The sequence below is a fragment of the Hyperoodon ampullatus genome (genome assembly GCF_949752795.1).
Source record: "Hyperoodon ampullatus genome assembly, chromosome: 15".
Lineage (NCBI taxonomy): Eukaryota > Metazoa > Chordata > Mammalia > Artiodactyla > Ziphiidae > Hyperoodon > Hyperoodon ampullatus.
The window spans coordinates 5,301,312-5,317,907 of record NC_136928.1 but is presented as its reverse complement, the minus strand read 5'-3'; the positions used below and the strand labels follow the sequence as shown (position 1 = coordinate 5,317,907).

The 16,596-nt window shown below is 41.2% G+C and overlaps 1 protein-coding gene across 3 annotated transcripts in view; it reads right to left on the bottom strand.

Annotated features, from left to right (window-relative positions):
* CTNNA2 (catenin alpha 2) overlaps positions 1 to 16,596 on the bottom strand; it is a gene marked incomplete at both ends in the record, with an annotated part of 1,045,594 nt that overhangs the window by 769,847 nt on the left and 259,151 nt on the right. For all 3 annotated transcript variants that reach the window (XM_079721197.1, XM_079721198.1, XM_079721199.1), the window contains one exon: positions 2,239 to 2,442. In XM_079721197.1, coding sequence (XP_079577323.1) covers positions 2,239 to 2,442 — 204 coding nt within the window. The remainder of the gene's footprint in view (positions 1 to 2,238; positions 2,443 to 16,596) is intronic.

Genomic DNA, 16,596 nt, shown 5'->3' with positions numbered 1-16,596 from the left:
ACTTCATGTCCAGAGCTTACAAAATTGAAAAAGAAATATCTTATAACAGCCTAGTCACAATTGACTGATTCTTTGGTTGCCATTAACTACAACAGACATTTTAGTAAGGCACAGATGCTATATCAAAATAAATATAAATTGATATTGTGGCAGTAGTAATGAGTGCACTAGACAGGGATTATGGAGCCGGTCTAGCTGCATCCAATTCTACCTTGAAATCACCAAAGAAGTGTGAAGTCCAAGTAAATTTTATACACTTTATAAAAAAGTCAGTAGGAGGTGTTTTATTTCAGCCTTTGATCCTGGTGGTTCAAAGTGAACAGAATTTTCACACTTTAAAATGTAAGCACTATACCCACCTACGTATTATCTGTAACTGTGTCAAAGTAGAAGCCACATTTTCAATAAAAATACAAAACATTCCTGCATCACAAGGTTGTGAACAGAAAAACAAGCACCTGGAATCAATAAAACACAAAAATCCATCCACTCTGCTGATCTGTATGAGTTTATACTGAAACAAAAACTTCTACTTGACCGGATTCTAGACAACAAACTGAAAATTACATGTCACATCTCGATCAATTCTTCTTTAATCACATTCTGTGATTAAAAGAACACAGGACCATCCTTCTTTTTCTGATTTATTTATATTGAGATCTTAACCATCACTCTGATCTCTGCAGTTTCTACTTCCTTCTTTGGCAGTAATTCTTCACTGCTAGAAATACCAGCATGGCTTCATATAAAATCAAATTCCACATATAAATCATTAGCCTGTTGCCATTCTGTCAAAAACAAACACACAGAATCCCAGACTTTATAAGCCCTCTCTTTTCTTTTTAAATTCATTATTCAAAAATATTTACACAGGATGGAAGGCACTGGAGATCGACATTTCTAGCCGTACCCTGCGTAGCACCCATAGACCAAAATCACAGAAAGGGTTGGCCATCCAGATCCTACAGAGAAGTCCTCATAAGCAGATGAATACCACGTGAGACAACCACACCTTTTTCTTTGTGTGCTGAAAATGGGCAAATCTTTCAAAATCAAAGAATCTGAAGGTGTATGGAAAGGAAACAGATTTGGGCTTTTAAATAGGGCATTCTATATCTTTCTGTTTTCTAGATCAAAGTTCTCTGGAGGGTGTGGCAGGAGGAGCTCTGTGCCTGGCACTGCTGACTCCTGGCTTGACCTGAGGACCTACATGTCAGTTAGGGATGGGCGTGGTAAGAAGAATCAGGCTGGAGGGAAAGACATGGGTTGGCTGCTTTGTCTCAGCTTTGCCTCAGGATGTTCCAGCAGGATCCAGGGTGGGCTTCAAAAGCTGGGAGCAGATTTTCAGAGTCCCCATTCCCTACCTGACAACTACACAGGGCATCCCTTCAACATGTAACGTCAAGATCTCACTACATTTTCCCACTTCATGCTGAATTCTCTCAAACCCAGGAGTCCAGGACAGGAGGAACTCAGATCATTCATGGGTGCAAGCCCCGGGCATCAACAACACCACCTCTGCTGAATGAATATAGCAAATCAATACAAGCATAATTCAGTGCATTTCAAAACAAAGAATATGGCTTCATCTCCTTCATCGAGTTTTCAGGTACATAAGAAGTATCACATTTTATACCTGTAGGAGAGAACAGCTGGTGTCTGTGCTGCCATATCACTAGATATTACTAACACACATTTGAAAACTTGGAGACATTCTCTAATTTCTAAATGCACAGTGAATCAATAAAGTTTCCCCAAGTTTTACTGCAGTTAGAAGTTTCCACCTTAACCAACTCTGTCCAAACTTCTGAGAATCTATTATAATTCCTAATGCCTCTTTGGGTTGAAGATTAGCCATCTACAGCCGTCCTTAGCTTTGAAATTGCTCTATGTAGAGGATTTCAGTGTGACCTCAGTTATTTCCATCCACCATCTACTTTTGCCGACTGAAATCTCACCTAAGTAAAGGCCAGCCACTAAAACGACCCAGCAATCACTCAAGTAAAAAACCAAAGTTTTCCTATGAAACCACTTGCACCAATCTCTTCCCTGCTACCAATGCATTCTGACACGCAATCAAGACAGGCCTCTCCCAAAGTGGCTCTTGGGTTTCACCGGACCGACTCTCTTAGGGGATCACCTGTCCTCTTTCCAAACTGTGCCTGCTTTCCTCGGAGCCACCAGATCGCGCACCGGAATCCCCCGAGGGCGGCGCGGGCCTGAGAGCCCGGGACTTACGTTGTTCATGTACTCGCTGAGCAGGTCCTGGAGCGCCTGGCGCACGGCATTGCACTCGGCCACGATCCGCTCACGCCGGTCGTCGCGGGTGCACGAGGAGTCGGCCATGAGAGCCGCGCCGCTGATGATGCTCTCCAGGCGCTCCTCTAGGGACGGCCGGAACCGGGCCTCGCTGAAGGTCATGGGGTCCAGGATGATCTTGTTCTGAAAGGAGGACAGTGCAGACACAATCAGCAGAGAAGAGGCGGCTGCCCTGGCAGCCTGTTTTCTAAACCAGAAATTTCTGAGGCCAGGACAAGACTGTGTGGAGAAGAAGCTGGCTCCTTGTATAAATTCTAAAGTGGCCTTGACAAAGTCTCAACTTTCTGGAAGATACTTTGTCCTGAATCTAATCTTCAGGGAGAGAACACCATGTTGTGTTTCAACAATGTGTTCTCGGCAAAGGCTATCTCAATGGAAGGGTTTTCGAACGAGATTGTGGCACTGGCTTGACATTTTTTAAAAATTTGTAGCCTTCAAGGAAAACACATTTCAGTGTAGCGCTTTGTGGGGCTATGGAAAGATGTTACAGCCCCAGACTAGACCATAATGTGTAACCAACAACAGGACTGGCACACACATAGTGTGCATCCCCTTCAAGAGAAGCAGAGAGTCCCGTGGCAGGATGCCTTTTGAAACTTGAGTAAATAGCATCCAAAAGGCATATACAGTACAGGTTACTTCCCACTTAGGAACTAATATATTTTGTATAAAAACTAGCATTCTAGAAAAGGACTCATAATGTGTGTGCATGTATGTGTGTGTTATTTGTCACAATGAACTGACAGTATCCTGATAAAGGTGCTAACATATTCCAAAACAGCTTAGATAAGGAGAAAACAGAGACGTTTCCTAAAGGGAAGGTGTCACAGAGCGTTTATGCTTAGTTTTGCCTCTGCTAAGCCTGAGGATCCTGGAAACATATAGGTAGTGATGTCCAGAGGTGTACAGAAATATGCATCCAGAATTCAACAGATATATCAGCCTGTATGAGGATCTGGGAATCATCAAGGCTATGTGGACACAAGGTAGTGAATGGTATACTAGCAAAGTGAATAGAATAAGAACAGACCAAAGAAGGCCGAGTTAATCCCAATTTCCAAAGGTTTACAGAAAAATAAGAATCAAAAGGAAGATCGGAAACATAGAGCAGAGCCTGGAGAATAGTATTTCCTGCAAGTCAAGGAAGTGGAGAGACTGAGGAAGTGTATGGTAACTAACTGCAGGAAATAGAGAGGCAACGCCAACTTTGCCCAGTTGCTGGTTTCCATTAGGGACCCCTTTTCTGCTCGAAACAAGGAAGATCATTCCAACAACATTAATCACAGTGGAATGATCTGCTGCAAGAATGGTTAGCTCATCTTCACTGGAGGTGCACCCTCAGAGGTCCAAGAACCAGCATGGTAGTGATGGAGGAAATGGTCTTCTGACCCTTGGATCCTTTGATGGGATTGGCATTCTACTGCTCTTTCCTTTGATGTTCATCATATATATATATATATATATATATATATATATATATATATATATATATATATATATATATATATGTGTGTGTGCATATATACACACACATACACACATATATATATATTTAGAAAACATAATTTACCATATCTACAAATATAATAAGGAAACCAAATGATAGTAGGTAGTCATGCCATTGCCCACCTGCCATCTGCTGAGTACCTACTATGTGCCTACTAGAGTACTTAGTGCTAAAAAGAGGGCGAAGAGCATAAAAGACATTTGTGTGATTTTTTTCCCCAATAGGATATAAAATAGCTGCTTAATTATTACAAAAGAGGTTCGAGCATGCTCTCTGGGAATAGCGTTCTATAACTCTCCAAAATATCCTAAGGTATTTGCTGAAAGCTGTGCTCAAAATATCAGTGGCTCTGATTCTCTGCTTGTTGTTAAAATGCAAATCTCCACAGCAGGGAGATCCCTTCAGCACAAAATGATGATGTCCTAAGGAATGCGTGAAGCAGGTGGTGACTTCGACAGAAAAAAGCACCCAGTAAACACAGACCACGTCTGAGGTCCACTGGAATGGTGGATTTCCTTGGAAATTACTCATTGGTCAAAGCTCTCTCTTCAGTTTAGAGGGCAAATGCGTGAGGTCCTTCCTATGAGCTATTCTGTGGCAGGTTCAGGCATAAAGACTACCTTCACATTTGCACTTTCTTAGATCTTAGGAAAAGGATAAATTTTACTTAACTCGGAATAGCATTACTCAAATCCTGTCCCTTGTGCCTTCCAAAGAGATTCAAAAAATCATATGGAGTCCTCAGTACAGTGGATGGCTTTGCAGAGTATATATATATATATATATTTTTGTTACGCGGGCCTCTCACTGTTGTGGCCTCTCCCCTTGTGGAGCACAGGCTCTGGACGCACAGGCTCAGCGGCCATGGCTCACGGGCCCAGCCGCTCCGCGGCATGTGGGATCTTCCCGGACCGGGGCACGAACTCGTGTCCCCTGCATCGGCAGGCGGACTCTCAACCACTGCGCCACCAGGGAAGCCCTGCAGGGTATATCTTACAAGTGAGATTCCCAAAGGAAAGCTGAGGGGGGCCACAGGGGCCCTGCCCCACCTGCCATCTGTACTAGAGCTCTGTCTGCAAGGACTCTTCCCAGTGGGATCCATTTGAATTCTGTCTCTCTTTCTTGCTCTCTTTCTATCTACTACTTTTCAGATGATGCATTTATAATATATATATATATATATATATATATATATATATATATATATATATATATATATATATATATATATATATATATATATATATATATTTACCACGTAACATGCATTAAATACTGATACTCTAATTAAAGAAATATCTGATCAAAGTATAATTAGACTACTTTCCTTTATAAGGATTGCTGATCTTCAAAGCACTCTTTTATAGGAACCCATATTAACAAAAAACAATGAAAAGTATTTGTTCTGCTTTGAGGTTTCAGGAGACTCTTCAAAGTTATATACCGGCTCTCAGATGGATTTTTATTATACTTTTGGACTAAAAAATATAAAGAAATGCCAATTTGATGGAAATATCCTGAGGTAAATTTGAACTCAATAAGGGAATTGTAAAACAGTTTCCCTGTAGAACAAGGAAAATGTACTATTGTCATTATAATATCATTTCCTAAATTATTTTCCACGGAACACTGAGCTTAGACATGTAATGTTTTGATGAAAAAATAAGTTTCCTTAGCCAGATATGTTTTGGAAATGCCGCATGGCACAGGGTACATTAGCACATTAAATGCTTTGGGGAGTTCTGCATTAAACAAGTCCGTCTCCTGCAGCATTCCTCAAACCTATTTGAGCATAGAGGGGTCCCCTTTAAAATGCATGCATTATCTATGAGAACCTAAGGAATACGCTTTGGGAAACATGGCAAGAGAGAATTTACAGTGTCAGCCGAATGAGCTCCCCACCTGCCATGGCCCAGGGCTGTCATGAAAGTAAACGCACTGCAACATTGAGCTTCAAAATCTCTGCATAAAAGTTACACTGTTCACACATTTCTAATGGAATTATTCATTATTTATAGATCACAGGGGAAAAGCTTTTAAAAAAAAACCTCCCTGGAAAAGAAACAATAAATTTACAATATTCCAATCTATATCCGTGGTGGAGATGGGGAGTGCTGCAATGATGGATGTGAACGGCTAGCAGGAAGAAGCCACTTAGGGGAGAGAAAAGGTGTAAAGGGCATTGCGCACATGCGTGTGCATCTGTGTGCATGTGTGTATGTGTGTGTGTGCATGTGTGGGGGTGTGGATTGCCTGTGTGTGCTTATCTATGAGTGTATGGGTTCGAGTTGTGTGTAATGGGTGGAGGGGGGTAAATTGGTGGGAGGGGACATGGGTTGTTTGTGTGTGTGTATGTGTGTGTGTTTTCAGAGGACTGGAGAGCTCTCAAACAGGCTTTAGAAAATCAGAAAAAGATAAGAAAGAAAGAAAAAAAAAAAAGAACCAAATGAAGCCAGAGGCTTAAGGACTAGAGGAAAAGGCTATCTATCCTTGCTAAAGTGATAGGAAAAAACAAACTCCTGGAGGTGAATCCTGGGCAAAAATACAGAGAGTGAAAGCCAAAGTGGAGTGAAGGAGGAGTATTGCTTCTGCATATTTGGGAGAGACTTAAAAAAAGAAACAACCGGGCAGGCTCTCTTTGCTAGCACACTCCGGGGTCATTTCACACCAACAAACAGATCTCCTGATTTCCCAGCAACAGCTCAGCCTGTCCGCGACTCTCTGAGGCTGCCCTCTACTGGCCAGAAAGGGAGCAGCAGCGGCAGCAGCATCCAGCTCGCTCCCTGGTCACGGAGGGAACATTTCATGGGTAACATGCAAGCACCAAACAGAGAAAGTGCAAGGTCAAGGTTTCCTATCTCTCCCTTTATGCCAAAGGTGTGCTCCTGCAAGAGGATTTTATGCTGTTTCCAATTGTACAGACTTATTTTAGTCCACTGAGATCTTACATTTTAAATATCTAAGTCTCTCGTTTGCATTCTTAAAGCTCATTTAATCTTTTTATCCTTTTGATATTTTAGTTCATCTCCTATTGTCATTTTAGTTCATTTTAAAATTGTGAGGCTACGTTTCTTACTTTATCTTTTTCTTCTTTTTATTAAGTAAGCCTTACTTTAATTTCTTTTTATCCTGTCTATTCTCAGTCCCTTTATTTCACTAGCATAATATTCTGTGCTTTGTGATTTTTCCTTAACTTATTTTTTTATTAACATCTTTAAGAATTAATGTTTTCATTCTTACATTTATGGAGTGGCAACTGGAAAGCATTGCCATAAAGAGAGGAGCCCCAATAATTCACCCCCAAGCAAAGGAGGCTAGGATCCTCTTCTGCCATCAAGTTGGTGCTATAAGAGTCTCTCTTGTCCTACATAATTTATGTCCCATTTTTTCCAACGTCGAACTCTATAAAAATTGTAACTTGAAATAATTCAGGGAACGATATAGTTCAAAACTACTTCCCAGAATAATACATTTTCCAGTACTCACCCCACATTCAATTGTTACAAGAGCACTGTTTTTAAATCGCACCTATCATGCATTCTCTCTACAGGGAGTAATGTGATCTAAAATTTCAGTACTATCCTGGGACACTGAGTTATACTTGTTGCAGGCTCCGATGCCACAGCAGGCAGCAGAGAGACCTCTGTCAAAGCAAGAAGTTGAATGCATTACAAATGGTTTGATAGGTCCACAATTCTGTGTCTGTGATATTATTACCTCCATCTTATTGAAGAGGAAAATGATGCCAGAGATGTTTCCCCATGTTCATACAGCTGGGAAATGAGGACACCTGGATTTGAACACAGGGCTTTTCATTTTAAGCCCAGCGTTCCTTCCACTGTTTCAGATTGCCCATATTCGGTTGAAATGAGTCTAACAAATCATAATTATACAAATTTATTTCTTATTTTAAAAACCCATGAGATTTTCCTGAACCAAGTATAATGGTATAAGTATAATCTGTCATACTGTCTTCTTTTATGTCATCTGGGTCAACTTGCCCTTCCCATGGATAGTTGAAAGTATAGCCATCCATTCAACAAATGGATGCCAGTTACTGTAGCTGTCTGAGGGCACAGACTGAAGAATCCTTTATTTCAAGAGGTTCACTGTCTAGTAAAAATAAAAACAATGTGTACAACCAAGTGTAATTTGGAAAATATACCGACAATGTTAAGGAACAGCTGAGTGATGGGAATTTGCACAGTTGGGAGGGGGGAGGTAGTCACAGAGATCTTCCTGGAGGAGATTACTCCTCAGCTAAGACTTAAAGAGTGAAAAGCAGTCGACCAAGCAAAGTCGGGACCAGAAGAGGCAATGCAGACAGAATAAGAAGTGGTAACAAATGCACGGAGGCGAAAAATATCACAGTATATGAAGAGTATCAAAAGAGGTTTATTGAAGCTGAAGTGTTCAGTGTGAAGTTACAGGTATGGTGCCATGAGGGGGCCCCAAGCAACTTTCCTTTAAGAGAAACTTCTGCATGAACATAGGTAACTGACCGTCTCCACCTGCTACTACTGCAGATCCGCCAGTTTCCCAAGGAGCCATACAAGACCCCAGCAGCCCCTGTCAATCACGGAGCCATTCCTGCCCAGTGAGGACTTCTCCAGCAGGCAACCTCTGCCCCTTGCTCTTGTCCCTGCAATGACCGTGCTGAGACCTACTCGGAACTGTGCTCAGGCTCTTCCTACACTGTCCTCGCTCTCCTGCTCTCCTTTCGCAGGTGTTTGACCTGCACTGCAGTCAAAAAGCTCTCTTGGCCTATTTCTACTGGTTCTTTCCCACTATATCCTTCAAAGGCAATTTCTTTTTACACATCTAATCCCATCTATCTTGGGATTTGCTTCTCCAAGACCTTGAACAGACAAAAACAGGAACAGGAGACAAAGTTGGTGAAGAGAGCAACAGCCGTGTTCTGAAGAGCCTTCTATGCCATAAGACGCTTTCTCTCTGTAAATGCCCCTTCATACAATGAAGAGTCATCAAGAATTTAAAACATAGGAGTGATGTAATGCTATTTGGCTGCAGAAAGTTTTCCCCAGAAGTAGGGAAGTCAGCTTTGGTAGAAAGAGAAGGCGGGAGAGCAATTATCAAGACTTCAGAGCCCAGAAGAAAGATGGGCTGAGTACAAGATTATGTTTGTATAAAAAAGATTAAGGGCATGTATTGGGACACATTCAGAATGTGAATGTGAAAAATGTGGAGATATACTGGCTATGAGAATGTAGAAGAAGGAGTCAAAGATAAAACCTAAATTTCTGGCATGGGTAACATCAAAATGCACATATCAACCAGTTATATTCTTGGTGTCAGCCTCCTTTTATGCAAATAAAGTTTTATTAGAACAGAGGCCGGCCCATTCATTTACACACTGTCTATGGCTATTTTCACACTGCAATGGCAAGGTTTAAAATTTAGGACAGAAACTGTTTGGGTCACAAAGCTTGAGATATTTCCTATTGGTTCTTTAAGAAAACATTCACTGACCTTGAACAACTGTGACAGGTAACAGATAAAGAAGAGCAGGTTTAGAGTGTCTATGATTCATTTAAGTGGAAAAGTCTTGTGGAAAGTTGATTATAAGTGTATGAAAATGGACCAGCTATAAAGATTGAGGATCATCAGAATAAAGGCAGGAGTGACAGCTTTGAGAATGGATGTGCTATCCCAAGAAAAAGAAATAGAATGAGAAGAGCAGTGAGCCCAAGCCACACTGGGAAACCCTCAATGTATAACAGAGAAAGAGCCCACAAATGACACGGTAAAGAATGGTCAGAGAGATCTGACCAGACCCAGGAGATTTTATGGCCATAGTTTATAAGGGAGAACAGTAGGGAATTCTCTAAAGAGGGCAAATAAGATCAAGACCAAAAATGTCCTTTGAAATTGGAAGCTAGGAAGTTATCAGTGATAAACTGTGTGCCTATATGTGTATATCTGTGTGTATGTACTTATTTATTTATAAATATCTTAATCCAAAAGGCACATCAGCCTCAATGGAAAGTAGCAGAAGCAATCTGACTACTGCTGAGATGAAAGAGAAATATTTTCAAATTCATAAAAAATTATTTAACATTTTCAGGAAGGTTCTAGAAAACAACTAGAAAGGAGAAAGAACTAAATGGTATTAAATTAGGAAGGAGAAGATAAAACTATGTATGTCCGATTGCAGATGTTATAACTGCTAACTTAGAAAAAAATGAGATTCAACCAAAAATTTATTGCAATTTTGTTTTAAAATTCATTAAAGCACTTGTATTTATATGCAACATCAATTGCCTTCATATATACAAGAACTAACCAATTGGAAGAGCAATATTACAATACCAAGAATTGCAAAACAAAACACACAGAGAAACACACTTTAGATGTCAACTAGATACAACAAGAAATGTGCTAAAGAAAGATGAATCGACCAGGCACACACTCCGAGCACAGGGCAGACCTGGAACTGGGATGCACACCCTCTCGCTCCAGAGTCACTGACTTGGCTACTACACTGCGTTTCCCACTGGTATCTTTCTGCATGCGTGATGCTGGGCAACGTGAAGTCAATGGAACAGCAAATTCTCCATCTCAGACACTGAAGTAGTAGTAGTACTGTACATGATTCTTTCTACTTTAAGAGGGTATGGAAAACAGTAAACAATGATCAGGAATAGGGACTTCCCTGGTGGCACAGTGGTTGAGAATCCGCCTGCCAATGCAGGGGACATGGGTTCAATCCCTGGTCCAGGAAGATCCCACATGCTGCGGGCCACAACTACTGAAGTCCGTGGACCTAAAGCCCGTGCTCCGAAACAAGAGAAGCCACCGTAATGAGAAGCCCACGCACTGCAACGAAGACTAGCCCCCACTCGCCACAACTAGAGGTAAGCCCGCACACAGCAGCAAAGACCCAATGCAGCCAAAAATAAATAAATAAATTTATTTTTAAAAAAAATGAGCAGGGATAAAAGCTCTTAAAATGCTACTTTATCCTACTTTTAATTTGTTATCTGTCTCAAGTTGGTCAGCAGGCATTATAATATACTTTTTCTACCAAGAAGGAAAACACAAATATCTGTTAATCTTTCTTGAGCTACGAATTAACCATCTTAAAGCTGAACTTTGTACCTAACTATACTAAAAGCAGTAACTTAGCATGACTGTCATACCTAGTAAGATCAGGAGCATAAAAGTAATATATTACAATATTTAATTACCGTTATGCCAGTCGAAAGGCTCTAGCACACTCATAATGCCTAATGGAGTGGTTTCATACCCACAGATTAAGTTCCCAAGATTTTCAGTGCACAGCTGAGGAAGGTGAAGTGTTTTTCTTTAGCAGCCAAGAAACCGTTTGTTAAAGACTGGGAGAAAGTCTTATTTATTATCTTTAGATCTTCTGGCTTTCAGTGTTAATTAAACTCTTTAGAGAACTACTTAGTCATCTCAAATATACACACAATTTTCAAAATGCCAGAAAAGATAACAAAGAAAACCGATTTAATCAATTGTTTTCCCAAATCTAATCTTATAAACATGGAAAAAACAAACGCTAGTGGTATGAGCAAGTCCTGTGGCTTTTTTTGCTCTTTGTGACAGCCCTGTAAGATAAAAGTGCCCTGGGTTTTTACTACCTTCATAGTTCAAGGTGGCAACTAAGGAAAATAATAAAGTGTGCTGTTGTACCTCATAAACAACCAGACCCTCACCACCTGCTGTCCAACATAGCTATTTTGAATCAAACAAGCAGAAGAAAGAATAAATGTCAACATTCCCTTCTGAAGCCATTCACTTTCATTTTTTAAAGATGGCAAAAAAATTCTCAAAGAGGCAGGTAACAGTTAAAGTCATTCTTCTAAAGGAATATGTCATTGTGATCTGGAGTAACTAAAGCGATGCAAATCAGAAAACCAAAATGATGTGCATGTTTAAGCGAGGGAATATTTCTCTTTAATTATTCTGAGATTTTCCTAGAACAGGCAACAATGTACATGTCTTTACTTCCTTTCTTTTGCACCTTTATCATCACCCCATCCTCCTATTTACCTCTGCGTATTTAAATTGTGTACTTTGTCTTGTCTTGGGGTATAACTGGATAAGTTTTATGTTTCACTGATAAAATAGCTCTTCCTTTCTTCCTCGTTCTCCCAGGTACAGAGTTCAGAAATCCTTCTGTTTCTTGCTGCATGAAGAAGTACAAAGACATGTGGTCTGGAGAGAACAGTGCCCCAGCCTGAGTGAAACTTGAAAATGACTGAGCCTGCCCAGAGAACGGTAAGCTTTGGTCCAGCTCAGAGCGTCCTGCTGCCTTGGCATTGTCCAAACGGTCACAGAGGTCACAGAGAGTTCCAAGGGCCCAAGATTTGTAAAGGCATTTAATTGTATTCATTATATTATTTTGCTGCACTGATAAAATTCAAAACAAAGCAAACAAATGAACAAGTCCAGGCAGTACCTATTGATTAACTATTCACCAGTGTTATTTTTTAAATGTCTGTTATCCAGTTTAAAATATTTGACTAGTAACGCCTGAGGCAGTCTCTCCCAGTCTCCCATTAAAATACCTGTAGATAGAGAGGGGAGAAAGGAATTTTATAACCCTGAAAATTGAGAATGAAAGACATCTACTGACAATGAAGGATGATCATAATTCTGGCTCTGAATGCTTTAAACACTTCTTTTAAAGATTGAAGTCTGAGATAAAAGCATAAATCAAGGCCATTTTAATAAATTAACTGAGGTGTCTAAATCAAAAGTGTGTTATTTGTTGGGTTTTAAACATTTATTCTCCCTGTAGTGTATCAAAAATTAACACAGATACTTATTCTCCCTGTAGCGTATCAAAAATTAACACAGATACATTTTCATCTTTTTCATTCTTTGCCAAGCTCTTCCCAGTGAGAATCTTTCTATCTGTACCTAAAAAGTTTTTCATGGGCTAATTGGGGTAACATTTGAAATGGAAAATACTAAAGGCATTAAGTTTTAATCATCTATTTTTTTGTTAAGCTACAGAGAAACTCTAACCTGCATTTCTGGATTTGCCTTAATTTTTAAAATTGCATTCTAAAATCGATTGCTTACTCTTTCTTCTCAGGCTTATACTTAAAGATAAACTAATTATACCATTTATAATATACTTAAGATATTATTTGTATTTAAACAGTTCAGTTTAATTGGAAATAAATGACAAAGATAATGACTTGATAATTATACAGCACTTTTTATTCTTAGATATTTGATTTTTTAAGAGAAATCTATCTAAGCCCACATTAATTTCAGTTGAGAAGAGAATCTGATATTTAGCAAGACAGAGTTATTTGTTTGCAAAGTAATGGATAAAAAAACAGTGAGGAAGTCCAGCTGTGGACTCTTCCTACTGGATGCTTTGATCTAGTGGAAGCTGGTTTCATTTTGCCTAATTCCATCATCTGTGTGTGTTGCTGAGTTTTTGTGGGCATTTCATGAGCACAGCCTCAAGCTCTGACAAGAACACTAGTTAACAACGAATCACAGTAAAGCAGGGCAAAGGTAATTAGCCTCAGCTTTACACTGTGGATTGGTCAGAAAGCAAGTGTCCAAACTGCATTTAATCAAACTGAGCCTTAAGAGGGTTGAAGAAAGAAAACTGATTTTACTCTTTGGCTGAAAACACAGCCATATTATCACTTCACGCTCCTTAATTCTCTACATTGTTGACCCTCTTTTTTATCCAGTCTTCCTCCTCTTTGACCTCTGTGTGGTACTTAATACAATTTACCATCCACTCCTTAAATTAAAGCTCACCTGTGCTTAAGGAAACCCTGCTTTACTGTGGGTCTCCTTAAACCTCTCTGACGGCTCCATCTTTCATTCCTTCTCTAGTTCTTATTCCGTGACTTACACGAGGAGCTGGCATATCTCAAGGTCCAGCTCCTTGGTTTCATAAGTCCTCTTAATCCTCTCTTTCTTGGAGACCTCTCCCACCCCATGACTTAGCCATCACCTAGTCATGAACAATAACTCAAATTCCATGTCCAGTCTTGACTCTCTTGAGACCCAGGCCCTTCTCTCTAGCTCTACACCCACCATTGCCAGCTGGACGTCCAATCATCAGCCCAAGTATAACATGTGAAATCTTCTTACAAAGCCTAAACCCTCATTTCTATGGAGGAAAAACCAGCAGGAGGGAAACGGGAATCTATAATCTCACTTCATCCTCCAAGTGCACTGAGAAATTAGAACCCATGAGAAATCCTCGCTTGACAAAGGAACCAAGTGTTGCTCACACAGGGTAGGTGGCTTGCTAAAGACTACACAGTAAAAAAGCTTGAGGAGTCTTTCTGGCTCCCAAGCCCCTGGGCTTGCAGCCTCATTCTCTCAGGCACTTTTGTTGAAAGATCAAGCATCCTTGTAATCTATAACCAGGTATAAAATGGTACAGAGGTGGACAGCTTGGATTAGAATCCTGGCTCCAACTCCTTCAAGCTGTGACTTCTAGGCTGAGCAGTTGCTTAAATGATGAGGGTCTCAATTTCCTTATTTGTAAAATAGGAATAACAGCAGTATCTATATTATAGAGTTGCTGAGAAAATTAAATAAGATAATATATGTAAAGAGCTTAAAATACTATAGGGCACATAGAAGTAATAAATTTTAACAATGAAGTCATTTAAAATAACCCTTTCATGTAATACTTTATATTTCCACTGTTATTCCATCCTCCACCTTTTATTCAGGCCATTATCATCTCCCATTTGCTCAGTAATCAAAACTCTAAATTGACCTTCTTTTTTGTACAACTTATTTTTTCCTAAGAGACCATTCTTAAAATTCTGTTTAATCATTCCACCCACTAGCCCCAAACCTTCAATGGCTAGTAAACTACCTATGATCATCAACTACCTGACAATGTACAGATGTTACTAATCTTAACTGGTGGTTCTCCAATTCCATTTTCATCATTCCTTTTGTAAGATATGTCAAAGTCCCCAATAGAACTAAGCAATCGGTTGCATTTTTCATCCAACCCTCAGAACTGGGATGTCATTTTCAGCAAGTACAACCTAAAGAAATATAAGTTCATATCCATTCACTTCAAGTTTCAGATCCCTGGCCTTCAAGGTTCTCCCCAATCTGACACCAGTATCTGCCTCTCAAATGCCATTTCCCAGGACTCTACGCAGGAAACCTTGGCTCAAGCCAAAGTGGTCCCTGACTGCCTCACCCCACCCCCATATGCTTCGTGGGTACTGTGGTATTAATTCTTCTCTACTGAATATTTCAGTACCTTCCACCCTGTTGCTTCTCTGAAACCCATGATGACCCTACGCAGGGCAGACTATCTTCGTCTCTCTGTGTACAAGGCTCTCTCCCTTAAGCCCCATTACAGAACTCCTTGTCATTTATCATCCAGTTTACACATTTAGCTCTTGTCTGATATTACTATGCATCATTAGTGGTGTCTGTGTGTGTGTGTGAGAGAGAGAGATGTAGACAGAGAGACAGACAGAGACAGAGATGAGAGAGACAGAGGATTGGGAAGAGATCAGCAATTGGGATGCTTTTCTTTCGTCTTGATATCTTCTACTATGGCACTCAGCTGAGTGCTTTTCACATAAGTAGCTGACAAATACTTGCTGATTAACAGATTGAGGTTTCCTGAACAAATATGTCCTTTTTCCAACTTTTATCAAAAGGCTTCTGGGGAGAACCCTCCATCCTGTTTTCCACAGTGAATGCACCAGTTTACATTACTACCAACAGTGTACCAGGGTTCCCTTCTCTAAAAATTGTAAATTTTCTTCCTAGTGGTAATTGAGATGATAGTTCAATAATAATATAAGATCAGGTGAAGTCTAAAGAAATTTTAGAAAACCTGCATAAAGAAAACAGGGATGAGGGGAAGATGGCAGAAGAGTAAGACGTGGAGTTCACCTTCCTCCCCACAGATACACCAGAAATACATCTACACGTGGAATAACTCCTACAGAACACCTACTGAACGCTGGCAGAAGACCTCACACCTCCCAAAAGGCAAGAAACTCCCCACGTATCTGGGTAGGGCAAAAGAAAAAAGAAACAACAGAGACAAAGAATAGGGACGGGACCTGCACCAGTGGGAGGGAGCCGTGAAGGAGGAAAGGTTTCCACACACTAGGAGCCCCTTCGCGGGCGGAGACTGCAGGTGGAGGAGGGGGGAGCTTCCGAGCCGCGGAGGAGAGCACAGCCACAGGGGTGCGGAGGGCAAAGCGGAGAGATTCCCGCACAGAGGATCGGTGCCGACCGCCACTCACCAGCCCGAGAGGCGTGTCTGCTCGGCCGCCGGGGCAGGCGGGGCTGGGAGCTGAGGCTCGGGCTTCGGTCGGAGCGCTGGCGGCGTGAACACAGCCTGAAGGGGTTAGTGCACCACGGCTGGCGGCCGGGAGGGAGTCCGGGAAAAAGTCTGGAGCTGCCGAAGAGGCAAGAGACTTTTTCTTCCCGCTTTGTTTCCTGGTGCGCGAGGAGAGGGGATTAAGAGCGCTGCTTATAAAGGAGCTCCAGAGACGGGCACGAGGTGCGGCTGAAAGCGCGGACCCCAGAGACAGACGTGGGACGCTGGGGCTGCTGCTGCCGCAGCCAAGAAGCCTGTGTGCGAGCGCAGGTCACTATCCACACCTACCTTCTGGGGAGCCTGTGCAGCCCGCCACTGCCAGGGTCCCGTAATACAGGAACAACTTCCCCGGGAGAACTCACAGCGCGTCTCAGGCTGGTGCAACGTCACGCTGGCCTCTGCCGTGGCAGGCTCGCCACGCACTCCG